General features: G+C 47.8%; 1 protein-coding gene across 2 annotated transcripts in view; it reads left to right on the forward strand.

The window, feature by feature from the left end:
* Nos1 (nitric oxide synthase 1) overlaps positions 1 to 18,373 on the forward strand; it is a 129,728-nt gene that overhangs the window by 48,419 nt on the left and 62,936 nt on the right. For both annotated transcript variants that reach the window (XM_008847449.1, XM_017801765.1), the window contains 5 exons: positions 8,488 to 8,616; positions 10,536 to 10,681; positions 13,213 to 13,375; positions 14,300 to 14,391; positions 16,720 to 16,861. In XM_008847449.1, the coding sequence (XP_008845671.1) occupies positions 8,488 to 8,616; positions 10,536 to 10,681; positions 13,213 to 13,375; positions 14,300 to 14,391; positions 16,720 to 16,861 (672 nt within the window). The remainder of the gene's footprint in view (positions 1 to 8,487; positions 8,617 to 10,535; positions 10,682 to 13,212; positions 13,376 to 14,299; positions 14,392 to 16,719; positions 16,862 to 18,373) is intronic.

Consider the following 18,373-nt stretch of genomic DNA (forward strand, 5'->3'; position numbering starts at 1 on the left):
ATCACTCCCGAGGCAAACTGCAGGCATGGACACAATGGACACACACATCAGCCATCACAGTATTATACTGGGAGGAGGGTGTCTCAGAATTTTGTACCCACAGGACCCAGAGTCCACCCATCTGGCCCTAGCAGAGTCCACTGGCTCTGATCTGGCTGACATCTTGGGGTACCTGTGGGCTCCTCCCTTCTCCAGGACTGAGTCTAACCTCCAGGCCCTTGAAACCAATCTCTCTCTGGAGATGCCCAAAACCTCTAACGCAAAACTGACATTCCACTTATTTGCCCCCACGCTGCTCAGCACAACTCTCCCATGCCTGAGCCTAGCTCATGATCAGAGTCACACCACAGCTCAGCTTGTCCCAGACCTTCCGTGTTCCCCTTTCTCGGGTGATCCAGGGTTCCCTAAGAAAGCAGACCCTCAGGGCTGGAGAGATGCTCAGCAGTTAAGAGCACTGGCTGATCTTACAGAGGATGTGGGATCAGTTCCCAGCACCTACATAGCAGCTAATGACCATTTATAACCCCAATTCCAGGGGATATGATGCCCTCTTCTGGCCTCCATGGGCACTAGGCACACACAGGTACGCTTCCATACATGCAGGCAAAACATTCATACACATAAAAATAAATTTCAAAATGCTTTAAAGCAAGCCATCAACCAGGTGCGGTGGTGCACACTTTTAATCATTTAAGCATTCAGGAGACAGAGGCAGGCAGATCTCTGTGAGTTCAAGACCAGCTTGGTTTACAAAGTGAGTTTCAGACCAATGGGCCTATAGAGAGACCCTGTCTCAAAAAAAACAAACAAAGCAAGTGGATATAATGGTGCACTCCTTTAATACCAGCACTCAGGAGGCAGAGGCAGGTGGATCTCTGTGAGGCCAGCTTGGTCTACATATGGAGCTCCAGGTCAGCTGGGGCTACAGGTAGACCCTGTCTCAAAAAAAACAAACAAAGCAAGTGGATATAATGGTGCACTCCTTTAATACCAGCACTCAGGAGGCAGAGGCAGGTGGATCTCTGTGAGGCCAGCTTGGTCTACATATGGAGCTCCAGGTCAGCTGGGGCTACAGGTAGACCCTGTCTCAAAAAGACCAGACAAGCAAACAAACATGTTTCCCAAGACAGAAGGATTCCTGGGGCTTGCTGGCCAGCCAGCCTAGCTAACTGGTGAGCTCCAGATTCACTGAGAGGCCCTGTTTCAAAAAAGAAGGTAGCATGCAATCAAGGAAGACACCAATGTTGGTTTCTAATCTCCACATGCATGTACATAGGCACACAGGCATAATACACACACATACACACTCACACACACATACATACATAAACACACATACATACATATATACATATACACACACATACACCACACAAGTATACCACACACACATCTATACATACATGCATACACACACCACATACACACACTACACACCACACACACACACACACACACCGCATACCACACACATCACAGAGACCCCAAGTCCTGCTGCCCTGGAGGGTCAGAGCTAGGGTGGAGCCCGGAAGTGGGGCTTGAATGCCCTGAAGCAGTGTTTGGGTCCAACCCTACTGGAATTTCCACATACTCTGCCAACAGTTTATTTTAATAGTGCGTGTATTCAATGCAGGTTGTCCCGCCCATTGAGACCATGTTGATCTGATGGGGAACCAGGGAGACTTTTCTGCTTATTCACTGTGTGACCCTGTATCCACACCCTCTTCCCACAAACCCTAGCGTGGGTCAAAGCACTCCCCTCCTTTTCCAGTGGATAGGGACCCAATTCCCTTTCAAACAGAGATTCTGGGGGATCAAGAGAGACCTGCCCTACATTTGCTTTTTGTTATCTTTCATGCTCCCAAGATATTCGAAAAGCTAAAAACGTGTGTGTTTTCCACATTCACATTTAGCAAGTTCGCACTGTGAGCAGATACACTCAACACCACACCAAGGGAATAAGGCGCAGGCACTTACAGGATTCCTGTCTAGCACACCCATCTAGCCACTCTGATGTGGCCACAAGGGGTCAAGTTCAAAGTCATCTAGTAACATGGGACTATCTGGTAATCTCACCAGGGTGAGGGATCTGCATGGCCTTTCAAGCTTTGTACGTGTGTGCACACACGTGCACATGTGCTTGTTGTGGAGGACGGACGTCAGTGTCCACCTTAATCCCATGCCACCTTATTTTTTCTGTTTTGAACATTTCTACATGTATACAGTGTATCTTGGTCATAGCCATCCACACCTCCCTCCCTCCAATTCTTCTCAACCACCCACCCCCAACATATTCCCCATCTCCCTCCCGACTTTGTTTTGTATAACCCACTAAGTCCAGTTAGTTCTACCCATAGCAAGTTGCTCATGGCTCCATGGGTGACTCTACTTCATTTTTGAGACAGGGTCTCTCACTGAACCATTTCAACTAGACTGGCTGGCCAGTGAGCCCCAGGTTTCCACCTGTCCTCTGCCCCAGTGCTGGGTTACAAATGCACATCACAATACCACAGCTTTTTCTGTGGGTACTGGGGATCTGAACTCAAACCTCTGCTTTCCCAGCAAGAACTTCAGTAACTGTTCCACCTCCCCGGCCCATGTTCCAGCTTAAAGTCCTCTTCATCTCAGAAGTCTGAGCCCCTCCTCCTGATCCACACAGACTATGGGATACTGCAGAATGGGGAGAGGGGACAGAATAAGTGATTACTGGTTTCCATAGAGTCTCTGTGAGGACAGAATCACTTTGGCTGCAATGCTTTAAGTACACCCCACAGAAATCACCTTCCTAGGCACCAAGCATAATTGGTCTACCCTCTGACTAGCAATTTGTTTGTTTCATGGACCCTGCACCACCAGGGTCCATAAGGGGGTTACACTGGCCTCCCTGGAGAGATAGTCCCCACAGGTTGGAGTAGCTTTGCCTGGGTCTGTGGGATGATCACAGTGGGTGGCGTCTAGCCCCTGTGGCGTGATGGCCCACTGCCCAGCTTGGCCTCGGCATGCTGCCCTCATTTCAGGACAAGCTGAGAGTGGGCAAACTGCCGCAGCCCTGTCACAGAGGAGCTGTGGCAGGTGCCAGCAGGGCAGAGCTGAGCCACTGGCAACTTTGCACAGCTTAGGCTCAGCTCTGGGACTCACTTAACCAGAACTTTGTAATCCAACCCAAGCATCAACGAGCTTTGTCTCTGTTATGGAGGACAGAGTCCAAAGTCAAGGTGTGAGCAGGGCACCTCCTGCTGAGGGTTGAGTGGGCCTCTGAGATTGGGGACAGCCAACTTCACTTTCCCCCTGGGTGCCTGTCTATGTCCAAATTCCCTTTTTCTATAAGGATATCAGCCATGTTGGATCAAGGATCCCATGGTGACCTTATGCTAACTTTAGACCTTTATAGAGGCCCCGTCACTGTGTCAGTTAACTTCCTTGTTGTTGTGAGAAAATATCTGACAAACACAACTTAAGGGTGGAAGCATATATTACGTCTCAGGGTTTGAGGGTACAGTCCCTTATGGTGGGGAAGGCATGGCAGCAGGAGTGTGAGGCAGCTGGTCACATCACATCCACAGTCGGGAAGCAGAGAGAGATGAATGCTGGTGCTCAGCTTGGCTTTCTTCATTTTAGTCCATCTGGAACCCCAGCCCATGGGTTGGTACCACTCACATCCAGGGTGGGTCTTCCTACCTCAGTTAACCTAATCTAGAAACTCCCTCACAGATGTGTCCAGAGTTTTGTATCCTTGGTGATTCTAGACCCTGTCCAGTTGACAATAAATGTGAACCATTATAGTCCCATTCAGAGGTTTGGGGGTTTAGGACATCCATATAAGAATTTGAGGGGCTCCTAACAGCTCCTCAGTATTGTGTCTCCTGCATGCCTCCCTCCCTGGCTGCAGCTCCCAGAGCTGGTTTCAGCTCAAGGCTTGTGATACCAATAGCAACATTGCCTTCCCAGTAGTAGGAAGGCATAATTGGCCTCTGACCATACATCTTCCTGACTGTGGCACTGAGGTTCTATCTTCCTGCCTTGAATACTTCCCTCTCCAGCTTCCCAACAATACCTCTTGACTTCTCAGAACCTGCTAAAGCCTGACCCAGTTTCCAGAACCTTCCTTGCACCCAGACCAGAAGTCACCAGACTGACTAAGTCCTTCTCATACCTCAAGGCTCTCAGCTGATCATCCTGCACCCCAGGCTCCCCCCTCACCCCTTTTTGGCCTGTCTTCCTGGCAGGCAGCTCTGTTTTCTAGCATTGTGGCCTCAGCCCTCACGTCCTCCCTCCCACCATCCTGCAACCGTGTACAGCGAGTCCTGACTTAAAATGGCTTGACTTAGCGTTTCACTTTCACAATGGTGTGAAGGTAATATTCATTCAGTAGAAACTGTACTTCAAATTCTGCTAGATATGTATCCCATCCTTGTAGCTCCTGGCAGTCCTGGGGGAGACACCCAGCACTCTAAAGCAGGCTGTGCTTCTGAGCTGGGGTGTCCCAGATTAGGAGTTGTAACACTTTCCACATGTGATATTTTCCTTTATGATGAGTCACAACCCACAACACCTTTGTATTCCTAACCTCTGGCTTCCAGGAGGCCACCAATTCAGTCAGGCAGCTTCAGACCTTCCCTGATTTCCCCTAAATCAAGACCTGGCCAGAGTCCTTGGGTGAGCATTTAAGCCTCTCTACACATTCAACAGTCTTTAGGTTTTGTGTTAATCCACTCAAGCTGAGACCACACATACAGACGCTTAAATACTAGAAACTCATTTCTCATGGAGGTTAAAGTCTGGCCTCAGGCTGCCAGCATGGCCTGTTTCTGGTGAGAGACCTGTGGGGGGGAGCAGGGAGAAAGAGAGAGAGAGAGAGAGAGAGAGAGAGAGAGAGAGAGAGATTGATTTCCTCTCATCTCACCAGGTCACTAATTCTAGCGGATGAGGACCCCATCCTTCTGACCTCATTTAGCCTTAGTGATGGTCAAAAAGTCCTGTCCAGAGGATTGGAGCTCCAGCATATAAATCTGGGGGACACAATTCAGTCTAAGACAGATGTGAATTGCTTACTGAACATGTGCTGGGGGCAGAGCCAGTCAAGCAGGGGTTAGACAGAAGACAAACACAGTCAGCCCCCATGACCATAGGCTCCATGTCCATGGATTGATCCAACCAGAGACTGAAAATATTCAGGGAAGAAAACTGGCTGGGGCCTGAGTATGTGGTTCAATGGCAGAGCACTGGTCTAGCATACATGAGCTCTTTGTTCAATCCCCAATGCTAGAGTGTGTGTGTGTGTGTGTGTGTGTGTGTGTCTGAACTGAACACACATAGACTTTTTTCATGTCATTTTTCCCTAAACTGCAGCATGTAACAAGTGTTTACTCAGTGTTTGCACTGTTTCTAGGCATCATGCGTCATCGAGAAGCGATTTAAAGTACACAGGAAGATGTGCGTAGGTTCTATGCAAATAAGATGTCAATTTCTTTGAGTGACTGAGTGTCTGGTATCCATGGGGGTCCCAGTACCTGTCCCCCATAGATACAGAAAGATAACTAGATCATCTGAATCTATATTGATACATAAATTTGTAACCTATGGAATGTAAGGATTGAACCAGGAGTGATGGCTGTAGCTGAGATCCCAGAGCTCTGGAGCTGGAGGCAGGAAGATCAGAAGGCAAAGTCATCATTGGCTAAATAGTGAGTTCAAAGTCAGCCCAGGCTACATGGGACTCTGTCTCAAAAAAGAGATATGAGGAAATGCAGGTATAGACAGGAAATATACATACAAGTATATACAAGGTATATATGGATATATAGAGATATATGGCTATACAGGTTTATACAGATATACAGGAATATACAGGGTATATAGGATATATAGGGTATATAAGGTATACAGGGATATATAGAGATATATAGATATACCGGTATATATAGAGAACAGATACATACAGGGTGTATAGAAATATATAGGCTATACAGAGTATGCAAGTATAACATGCAGGATATGCAGATACAGGATAAAAAGGGACGTACACAGCCGTGCTCATGTCATCATTACAGGCACCATTAAGCTTAGTGGTTCATGCCTATCATCCCAGCACTCGGGAGGCAGAGGCAGGAGAATGGCAGGTCCTAGCCTGAGATGCTACAGACTGAGGTGCTGTCTGCAAACCCACCTTCAGGGGCTGGGGAGACTGTTCAGCTGATAGAGGATCTGGGTCCAATTCTAGAACAACTACAAGTCAGGGGTGGTAGTGCACGGTCTTAACCCAGAACAGGGGAAGCAGAGGCAGGTGGCTCTCTGGGGCTCTCAGGCACAGTCCACCTTGGGGTTTTTTTTTTTTTTATCATTGCTTTAAAAAAATAACATTATTGCATTGAAAAACTGCATAGGTTGGAGATCTTGGAAAGGGAATAAATGCCAAATTCACATTACTGCAAGAGTGATAAATTTCGCAGTATTGCTGAAGCTTGGTAGTACAGTTTTGTCAGTAAATAATACTCAAAAATTTTAGTAGACACAGAAATATAAATTCACATTCTAAAATACAATCACATATGTTTTAGTTTGAGAATTATATCAGTTTGGTGGTTGCATTACTTTTTTTTAACTTCCCAGACTGTGATTTTTATCTCTAGAAGTTCAATTAGGTGTTTACATTTCTGTAGGGCACAGGTGAAGGTGCGCTTGGGCTGTAGAAAGCAATGGAAAATGATGGAAAGCCTGGGAGTGGGAGTTGGAGAGGGCCAACGTCAAGGCCTGGGTACCTAGGATAGCGTGTAGAGTCAAGCCCATCACAAAGGCAAGGCCACCGCCACGCACAACCTGAGGCCTTGGAGGCCATGGGGGATGAGGCCATTGCTGCCTAACATCGGGAAGTCCTCTATCCCCCAGTCTGCTCCACCATCAGCCACAGCTCCAGAGACACAGAAAGGAACACGGCTCCAGCTCACAGGAAGGGACCACAACTCTGGCTTGTCAGAGGGGACCATAGCGCCAGGCCCATTTGAGGGGACCACAGCCCCAGGCCCACAGACAGGGGACCACAACTCCAGGCCCACAGGAGAGGATCTCAGTTCCAAGTTCACAGTGTCTCTCATTGGCCTGGAACTCATGAATTAAGCTGGACTGACTGGCCAGTGAGTCCTAGTCTCTCTCCACCTTCCCAGCACTGGGATTACAAGTACGCTCCACTTGTCTGTTTTTTTTACATGGGTTCCAGAAATCAAACTCGGGTCCTCATGCTTGCGTAGCAGTTACCTTAGCAACTGAGCCATCTCCTCAGCCACTCACACCCCTCCTTGAACTTAACAAGCTCATCCAGACCCCAGGACCTTTGCATTTTCCTTTCTCCCCTCCACTTTCTCACCACCCCTCCTCTTCCTCAGTACTCTTAAATCCCACCTGAAGTCATGTCCTTTGTGGATCTGTGTGCTTACTCTTCTCCCATTTTTGTAGAATGTTGCAGAAGGCCTAAGATACTGATGTGTCCCCAAAGTGAGTGTGTTTGATTGCGAGTTATGAATTTAAATGAATTACAATCGTGAGTTGTTATGAATTAGAACCTGTACGTGCCCTGCCTCACGACCACTCCTCTACCCTCACATGAGTGTCATGCAGTACCGACTAACTGACCCTCTCTATGCTTGCCCTTCACATGGGGTGTGCCTGTTGTGTCTGTCCTACAACTGTTGTTGACTGGTATTTGTCCACAGATGGCACGACTCTGCCCAGGCATGTGTAGACACTGACCCAGAAACTTCCCAGGCAAACAGGATCCCCATCCATGAGACATATAACACTGGTCACCTTGGAACTCATTGCCAAAGACCACTGATGGGCCAGTCTATCCGTAGAGTGGAAGGAAATGGAAGACTGAGGCAGTTGGGGCAGAGGAAACAGGAAGTGCAAAGGCCCCAAGGCAGGGACATGCTTGGCATTTTCAAGAGGCACACACCCGCAATCTGGAGAAAATATTTTATGCTTTGAAATTTTCCAGTTTCAACCTTTGTGTTTTCCTAGTATTCACCAGAAATTGTAAACAAGGGCTAGAAAGCCAAGAAAATGGACCCAGTTTCTGCAATCCTAAGGACCATAACCTTTTAGTCACTTATTCATTCAACAAACATTCAAGAATTCTGTGTGTGGTACTCTAGGTATTAGAATCTAGAGTCTATTTTAGATATTCTTGACTCTGTGACAGACATCAAAGAGACCACCTTTGATTTCCTGCCTTCTTGACCCAGATTCCAGAAAGCTCTTCCACAGGGCTTCCTTCTGTATAGGCAGGGGAACAGCTTTCCAGAAACTTACACCTGGCTCCCACAAAGGGTGCATCCTTCTCTCTGTGTAGACAGCAAGAACTCAGGGAAAATTTCAGAAAGAGCAACACCTCCAAGCCTCAGTGAAGACATCATAGCCCCTCCAGAAACAACCCTTCCTTCATTCCACACTGCGTCTTCTGTTCTCATCTGTCACCTTCTTTCTGTCCCGCAGCCCCCAGCCTCGGGGAAACAGTCCCCCACCAAGAATGGCAGTCCATCCAAGTGTCCCCGCTTCCTGAAGGTCAAGAACTGGGAAACTGATGTGGTCCTCACCGACACCCTGCACCTTAAGAGCACGTTAGTGAGTATCTGGGACTGGCTCATCTCATGCTGAAGCAGGGAGAAGGGGATCTGTGTTGGCGATCACCCTGTGCATGGCAATTGTTCCAACACCACTCCTGGCCCGCCCCCATGAGAGGTTAGAACCCCCAACCCAAGTTGTGACAATCTTAGGATCTCCAGGCACTGCTTCACTCCTGAGTGGGAAATTCACCCATTTGAGATGTGCAGATGGATGCCTATTCACTCATATCAAGGATTCTATGTGAGCACCTCACACCTGGCAGAATTTAAGGGTCTGCACACAGTCCTTGCCTCCTCTCACAGTGTGAGATGGGATGTTGAACCAATAGCCCTTCCACACTATCTTCTATTCTATATCATATTCTTAATAGTCAATACACCAACCTATTGCTTTCCATTTTGGGTAAAACTGAACCTCTTGGAAGAACATTGTATCTGTTAGTTTGCAGTATAGCAAACAGGCCCCAAACTCAACAGCTACTATTATGTATTACTTTTCATGGACTGCCCAAGTGGATCTGCTGACTTGGCCCAGAAATGGTTGATCTCAGTGGGGACTATCTCACCTGCAGTCACCCAGGGGGACAGGTTGGGCCAGGCTGTTCTAGGATGGCCATGTGGGGATGACTCTGTTCCATGCAGTTCTCCTCTTCCAGCAAGTGAGCTTGGGTTTGTCACAGGGACAGCAGAGGCAAGCAAGAGCTCATCTTTTTATTTTCCGCTAGCATACAAGACTTCTTGAGACTTAGACATGGTCACTTCTACTACATTCTATGGATCTAAACCAGCCTGGTTCCAAAGGGTGAGGGGCAGGCTATACCTCTAGAGAGATTCTATAAAATCACATCACAAAGAGAGAATACCCAGGGAGGAGGAAAGCTGGGCCACTTTTGCCATTAATCTACTGTGTGTTCAAATAAATTGTTAATAGCTGAAGATGTAGCTCCATCAATAGAGTGATTTCTTAGCATACACAAATCCCTAGGTTCAAGTCCCAGTGCATAAACTGGGGGTGGTGACACATACCTATAGTCCCTGTACTCAGGAGGTTGAGGCAGGTGAATCAAAAGTTCAAGGTCATCCTTGAACTACATAAGGAATTGAGGCCAACCAGAGCTATGTGAGACCCTGTCAAAATTTAAAAAATAATAGGTAATCTGTTAGTTCTCTTTTGATCAACATAGAATCAAAAAATATTCTGGAGCTAGGTATGGTGACTCACATCTGCAATCTCAGCACTTAAGATGTGGAGACAGAAGGATCAAGAATTCAATCCCAGCCTCAGGTACATAGTTCAGTGCCAGCCTGGGCTACATGAGATCCTGTCTCAAACAAACAAAAAATAGATAAATGAAGAGATATATGGATAGATAGATGATTGATTGAGCAATAAATAGATGACAGATAGATGATATATTGGTAGATAGGTAGATAATAGATAAACAATAGAAGATAGATAGATAGATGATAGATAGATAGATAGATGATAGATAGATGATAGATAGATGATAGATAGACAGACAGACAGATAGATGATAGATAGATAGATAGATAGATAGATAGATAGTAGATAGGATAGACAGATGACAGATTGATAGGATAGATAGATAGATAGATAGATAGATAGATGATAGATAGACAGATATTTAAAGAGACAAAGACAGATTCTGGGTTGTAACCCCAGTGGCTCTGTACTGCTGTTCTGCTGACTAGCACAAACACCTTAAGCACCTTAAAATGCATCTACAATTCCTTCCCTTGATCTTGTCCAGTGACTTGAAGCTGGCACTGATAGTCCCTTTAGAACAAAGAACCAGGTCAAGATGACTGTGAGTGCGGGGCCCTGGTCCTCATTCAGGACACCTGCCCACCCATGGGAGAGGCCTCTCCCTCATCTGCCTCTCTCTTGGCTGGCAGGAAACGGGATGTACAGAGCACATCTGCACAGGCTCCATCATGCTGCCATCCCAGCACACCCGGAGGCCGGAAGATGTCCGCACAAAGGACCAGCTCTTCCCACTTGCCAAAGAGTTTCTCGACCAGTACTACTCATCCATTAAAAGGCAAGTGCAGGCCTGGGGGGCTGGCTCAGTGGAGAAAGCGCTTGCCATATAAGCACAAGGACCTGAGTTCTAATTCCCAGCACCCAAGTGAAAGTGGAACATGGTTGCACATATCTGTAACTCCAATGCTAGGGGAGCGGAGACGCATAGATCCCTGGAGTTTACTGGCCAGACAACCTAGCCAAATCAAATCACTGAGCTCCAGGTTCAATGAGAGATCCTGTCTCAAAAAAACAAGTGTAGGGCAAGTGAGGAAAAACCCCGATGTTGCTATCTTGCCTCCATACCCACAGCTGCATGTACACATGTTCACACGCATAGACAAACACAGACATGCAACACATACTTGCACAGCCCCAAAACAGACAAGCCTCTAACAGCTCTGGGGAGCCTGGCATTCCTTTGTGAAAGGTGGGACAAAATCCAGCTCCATCTTTGCATATACCTGGGCCCAGGCCTGAGCATACAGCCTTTGCCCACCACACACAGAAATGGAAAGCTGGCAGCCCCGAGGGCAAGCTCAGCCCCCAGACGGGTTCTTATTTGGTCCGAGAACAGTCAGGTTTCAAATCTGAAATATCACAACTGAACATGTAGAGAAACTCTCACTCCCATGCCTGGAAAGGCATGTGTAGAGAAGACATGTCAGAGAAACATAACTCAGTTATGTTTCAGATGGAGTATGTGCTTAGCATGTACATGGTTCTGGGACTGATACTCGGTACCAATCAATAAGGAAATTTAACACATTCTAATCCTACAAGTTTGACCTACATTTAAGATTTTAGAGCATTTTGGATTTTGGATTTTCGGATAAGGGATGTCCAAGTGGTCCTTACGGAAGAGGTTACCTGTACGGAAGAGGTACATTCCATACAGCACGCACATATATATATCTGTCAAACACCTAGAATAATGTTCCTGTGATTTCCATATGTGACAAATACACAAAGTGCAGAATGATAAAGGCCAGGCTCAAACAGCAGTCACAGCTCCAGGGAACATGGAAGTGTTTCTTTGGCTGGGGACATGGAAGGTCCTTAGGTTGTGCCATACACCTTCTTGTAAGCGTTAAATTTTTCATGATAATTTCATCTTCCCTAAAATGGAAAGTATATCCAACACTTAAGACTTAGAAAAGTTCTCTCTCTGCTCCTGCTCTAGCTACCTCCTTCCATGATGTCTCCGCCAGGATGGACTCTGATTCCTCTGGAACCATAAACTCAAATAAACTCTTCCTTTTATTTAAAAAAAAAAAAAGGACTTAGAAAAGTTTCCTGTAAAGATCAGATTTCTGAGGGCTGGAGAGGTGGGGCTAGGTGGTTAAGAGCAAGTACTGCTCTTACAGTTTGGTTCCCAGCACCCAGTCAGGTGACTCACAACCACCTGTAACTCCAGCTCCATGGTATCTGACACCCTCTTCTGGGTTCCACAGGCACCTCCATTCATGTGTACATACCCTCACACAGACATACAATTAAAATTAATTAATTTAAGATCAGATTTCTCATTTCATTTGAGTGGGATTGACAGCCACAACTGGCTGGAGAAGAGACAAGACCTGGCTCTCCTATTTGCTGAAGTTCTAACTAGCTGGTTTAGTCCTGAATGCACTGCCAGGCCTCTGGGCATTTACGCAGACAGCCCTACCCTTTGCTTAAACCTTTGCACACAGAAGTTGACTCAGGGCTTTGGGTGGCTCCAGACTCCTCCAATAGCTCTGTTTCTCCAACCTCCACTTTGGAAGACCCCATTGTTGTGCTGCTCAGCCTTTCATCACTGAGAGAATCCACTTACAAAAAGGAAAAGGTTTGTGTTGGCTCACAGTTTGGGAGGTTTCAGTCCAGGTCACATGGCCCTGTTGCTGAGACCTGTGATGTGTGAGACAGAGGGAGCTGCTTGTCTTGTGGTGGCTAGGAAGCAAACAGCAAGACAAGAAAGGTCTAGAACAGGTGTCGGGCAATAGCTCAGTTGGTAAAGTGTTTACTTTGTAAGCACAAAGATTTAATCCCCAGGACCCACATAAAAATAAATAAAAACTAAGAAAAAGCTTTAACAAAAAGCCAGGCTTGGCTGTTGTACTCTTGTTATCCCAGTGCTGAGCAGGGGAAACAGGAGAATCCCTGTGGCTCACTGGCCAGCCAGCCCTACCTACTTGATGCATTCCAGACCAGTGAGAGACCCTGCTTTAAAAAAAAAGGTAGACGGTACCTGAGGAACACCGGAGGTCAGCCTCTGATTTCCACATGCACCTATACAAACATGCAGGTACACCCCCACACACACACATGTTCACATATGCATACACACATACACACACACACACACACACACACACACACACACACACACACACAAAGGACTGGGGCACATCCCAGTGACCTAACTTCCTCCCACTAGGCCCTGTCTCTTAAATGCACCATCACAACCAGTACCACCACAGAGCAGCAAGCAAGCCTTTAACAAAACACGTGGGCATTTGACAAACACTTCCTAGCCATCAAGGTGCTGTTCCTCTCCCATTCCCTCAGATTTGGCTCCAAGGCCCACATGGACAGGCTAGAAGAGGTGAACAAAGAGATAGAGAGCACCAGCACCTACCAGCTCAAGGATACGGAGCTCATCTACGGTGCGAAACATGCCTGGAGGAATGCCGCACGCTGTGTGGGCAGGATCCAGTGGTCCAAGCTGCAGGTAGACGGTGCATAAAGACCTTCTGTGTTCACAAGCGCCCCTGTCCCCCCACCCTGACCAGATCTGTACTCCCTAGCTGTGTCTTATTCAGCCAACGCTCTTTAGTGAAGGAAATTCTCACATCTCTTGGTAAGACTCAGGCTGTCCCATTTGCCACAGACCCTACCACTCCCTATTGCTTACACCTGCTAGAAGGTGTTCATTTCTGTGTCCCCTGGTATGATTTTATTCTAGAGATTCGTAGAGTAGATATTAGGACCAAGGTTTTTTGTTTGTCTGATTAGCACAGATTACATATATAACAGATCGCATGATGACATTTACATATATAGAAAGTATTTTGCTTATGTTCACCCTCCCCTATTATCCCTCCTGAGCCCCCTCCTACTCCCAACTGCCCTCTATCCAACTGCTGTCTATCTCTACTTTTATGGTTTCAAGGGCTTTCTGTTTGCTGTTTAGTGACCCCCTGAGTTGAATCAGGGCTGCTGGCATGAGCATGGTGTGCGGTAGTCACTGGACATCAGCAACTCACCAGTGGCTACACCACTGAAGAGAGTGACTCACCCGCCCCTAGCAGCCATCACCTGCCAACAGCTCCTCAGGGAGGGGCCCTCCCCAGATAGGTTATTGGTCTGATTTCTGTTTGTTTGTTGATCCCTAGTAACTGCCCATTGCAGCTTGTGCCCTTAGCCATCTGCTGCTCTTAGTTGCAGGCTCTCCAAGCCTACTTTGAGGATATTCCCCCAGTTATTAGCATAGAAAAAGGAAATGTAAAATGCAGCCTGGATCTCTGAGATGAGGCCTGGCTATAGGGTGGGGGTGGGGGTCGTAGTTGCAGTGGGCCCCTAGAAAGGATGGAAGGTTTCCCTAGGACTTCCAGGAGCGAGAGGATGGTCTGCAATCCATCATGCACCTCTGCAGGTGTTTGATGCCCGAGACTGCACCACAGCCCACGGCATGTTCAACTATATCTGCAACCACGTGAAGTATGCCACCAACAAAGGGAACCTCAGGTGAGCTGCCCCACGGGGTGCAGTGACTCCTCCCAGCATGGAGTCCCCGCACCGGACACTGCCCTGCTGCCGCCAGGAAAGGCTGGCAGAGGTGACCTGTCAGTCTAACCCCCGACCCTCTTCTGCTGAGACAGACCACAAATAATATCACCTCAGACTGGACTCTCCGTTTCCTGTCACCCAAGGAGAAGGTGGGAAACTGGTTCCGATTCCTGGGAAGAGGAGCATCCCATTGCCCAGGACAAGCAGCTTTCATGATGTCCCATGCAGTTATGTGTAGCTGTCTCCCAACCTCCTGGGATTAAAAAGACTGCACTAGATTTTCTCCTCCCACTGCACTAGGCACCATTTGGGTTCTGCCTCACCAAGCCCCACTTTGGACTCCTGCGCAAGGACAAAAGAATCCAGCTTACAGAAAGCCAACTAAGGCAGGGAGACCCCATGAAAGTGACTTCCACATTGGCCTCTGCTAGGAGCAGCTGGGAGGGAGCCACTGAGGCCCAGCCACAGCTGGCTGCCCTTGTCATTCCTACTGGTAACATCTGCCACAGCTGCTGAGAGCCAGTTCCATCTCAGGGACACCTGAGGCCCCTTCAAGGATATTCCCACAAGCTCCGTCCCCAAGCTGCCCTGGGTTCACACTAAGGTCATTGTCCACCTGGGTGTGGGTTTTCTTGCCACCTGATCCACCAGTAGAAACAGAAATTGGTATTTGTAAGAAGTTCCTATTTAGGACTCTTTCTAAGCAGCCTCGCCCTGAGAGAATATCAAAGAATCTTCTGACATTGGGGCTAGGGAAATGGTTCAGCTGGTTAAGTGTTTGCTGTGTAAGCATGAGGATCTGAGTTTGATCCCACCACTCATAAAAAGGCAGGGCATGGTGGCATGTGCTTGAAATCCCAGTGCTGGGGATGTGGAGACAGGCAGATCCTGGGGCCCCCTGGCCAGACAGCCTAGGCTACTCAGTGAGCCCCAGGGTGAGCGAGAGACTCTGTCTCCAAAAACAAGGTGGATAGCTCCTTGAGGAACTACACCCAAGGTTTACCGCTGGCCTCTACATGCACATGCATACACATACCTGCACACTATGAACGTACATACCTACCCAGCACATTCTAAACCATGAATGGCTGTCCCTGCCAACATTAAGGCCTCATGTTATTTAGAGACTATTCTGGTCATTTTCAAATGGCTGTAAACAGGTGATAGGTCTTCCTTGCCCAAAGAGGAAGACCTGCAGAATGTACCCCAAACTTGGCAGTGAACCTCTATTTTCTCAGTGATCTATTAAGCGGTCTTCATGAGAGCTATTTAAGAGTGGAATACTTTGGTTTTCCTTAGGTTTTAAATCTCAAGTCTGGAAATAAAAGGAAAATCATTTGAGAATGTGCACCGCACACCAAGTTTGTGCCTCATAGAGGATCTGGGGAAGCCGGCGAGGAGGCGTGCCCGTGCTGCCCAGCTTCCTTGGTCTCAGTTCTCACTCAAGGAGGGAGCATCACACCCCGCTCACACTGTTTGGTTCTAGTGTTTCTAAACACACCTCTTAAGTGTCTGTGTGTACAACACACAAACACATTCTGCCCACCCAAAGACACAGCCGTGTGTCTTCACACAGAGGAAACAGCTTGACTCACTCTGTGTCATCTCTGATGTGGCACAGAAGTGTCTGCTGAGAGACATGGAAGATGGCCTTTGACTCCATGAGTCGCCTCCACCCTGACTCTGACCTCACCCCCTGCAACCCCCAAGCCACTTCCCACCTACCCTACAGTAGCAAATGCTACATTCCTTGCCCAAAGAGGAAGACTTGCAAAATGCACTTAGAATGGGGGTCTGTTCCAGTGAACGTCTCTGGGCTTCCGTGTATGGAAGGCGAAATCCAGGCAGGCCTTGGACGTGGACCTGTGACGGCTAGAGCAAGTCCAGGTGAGGGTGGCACACAATGTTGGTGCGTACAGAAGAAGATAAGTCTAGGGTCCAAACTGAACTCAAGGTGTGAACCCTGCCACACATGGCGGCACATACTTGTCATCCCAGCCCTTGGGAGGCTGAAGCAGGAGGATCATAAGTTCAAGGCCACCCCAGGCTACATTGCAAGACCTTGTCTCAAGGATAAAAGTTTTCTGGCTCAGGGTGCATCTTCTCTACCCGCCACCTCCCACAGACTGGGGATTCCAGTGGGGGAGCAGGTCACAGGGCTCCCTCCCACAGCCGGGTCCTGGGCATGGATCTGATCCCTCAAAACCTCAGATGACAGCTTTGCCAGTACATCCTCCAAACAGGAAGTCCCACCTGCTGACCTGTGACCTCTCTTCTCCCCCACAGGTCAGCCATCACTATATTCCCACAGAGGACCGACGGCAAGCATGACTTTCGAGTGTGGAACTCTCAGCTCATCCGCTATGCTGGCTACAAGCAGCCCGATGGTTCCACCCTGGGGGACCCAGCTAACGTGCAGTTCACAGAGGTGAGCGGGGTGCCCCTAGTCAGCCCCCAGCTGGGTTCTTTGTCCCCCACATTTTTTCCAGTTTAACATTTTCCTCCCAGAGGGAACAGCCAGCAGGGAACACAGGGCATTCTTCTCTAGACCATCTTCCCCACTTGACAGCCCTCAACCCTGTCCTGGTTCCATTACAGTCATCTGGTCACTTTCATACCCCAATCTTCCTAGTAGAAACTACTGTCCCATTTCAGAGTTGAGTAGACTGAGTCTTGCCAGTGCCAAGTGGGTTATACAGGGCTACTGAGTAGAGAGACAGCTAGACTCACACCAGGAGGGATGTTACCAATAGAAGCCAGGTGGAGTGTCCCCTTTCCTAAGCTGCTACTATGCCCAACTCACATGGTTCATTTGTGTGTTGATCAATAGTTTGAACTGCCAACCCTTCTCAAAGCAAGCTAAACTCTCCCAGGTACCAACATGCCACGATTGCAGGGAACCAAAGTCAGTTCAAAAAAGCCACCTAGAAGATGATGGGTACCACTATCTCCCTTCCCCTGTCACTTCCAGGTAGTCATGGCAACAGGTAATACAGGGCAGAAACAGTATCACAAGGATTGTGCCTATTGGGTAACTACAACAGATGCCCCATGTCCACGTCCATCTTTACTCAACAACCCCAACCCGGCTTTACTCCCTTCTCCCATATCACTGACTTCATTTGCATATGGCTTTTCCTATTAAAATGTGATGATCCAGAGAACAGGGCTGTAACCAGGGCAACCAGAAGCAGCACCTGTGCACTCTGAGGCTCAGCCAGACTCCTTCCTCTTGGCTGAGCTCTAACCGCTAACTGTGTACTTGGCTGACCTTGCCTCCTGCTTAGCAGAACATAAACTCATGCTACAACCTCTTCTGCCCCTCTGTGTCCAGGACCTTCCCTGACCAGCATGTTTTCTACTGAACCCAAGATGTGGGACCTCTGTCTCTACTCACACAGCACAAAGAGACATCCCAAAGCTGTTGGCATCCTTATATGCTCCTATCCCTCATACCCTGGGCTATAGGAATGGTGGCCACCAGCCACATGTGGCTGTAAGCCCTCCACATAGCTGGCCACAACCAGGAGGTACTAATGAAAATACACACCAGGTCTCTAAGATGGAGCACAAAAAATGGAGGGAAAGAGCTTAGTGATAATCCTCATCCTGAGTACATTTCAAAATGATATATTAATAAATTAGCAAACCTATTGGATTAAATTATTTAATTTTAATAGCAAATATATTGTTTGAATATATTCATTTTAAACATTTTATCACTATTTATGGACCATGTGGCGCACCCTTATAATCCTAGCACTTGGGAGGCTAAGGTAGGAGGGTACTGAGTTTGAAGCTAGCCTGAGCTACATATTGAGACTGCCTCAAAAACAGAAATAAGGCTGAGGAGATGGCTCAGTAGGTAAAGTAAAGCAGGTAAAGACCTGAGTCTGGATCCCCAGCACCCACACAAAAAGCTGGCTGTGATGGTACTAGA

Source organism: Nannospalax galili, unplaced genomic scaffold, assembly GCF_000622305.1.
Source record: "Nannospalax galili isolate Female #2095 unplaced genomic scaffold, S.galili_v1.0 scaffold120, whole genome shotgun sequence".
Taxonomy (NCBI): domain Eukaryota; kingdom Metazoa; phylum Chordata; class Mammalia; order Rodentia; family Spalacidae; genus Nannospalax; species Nannospalax galili.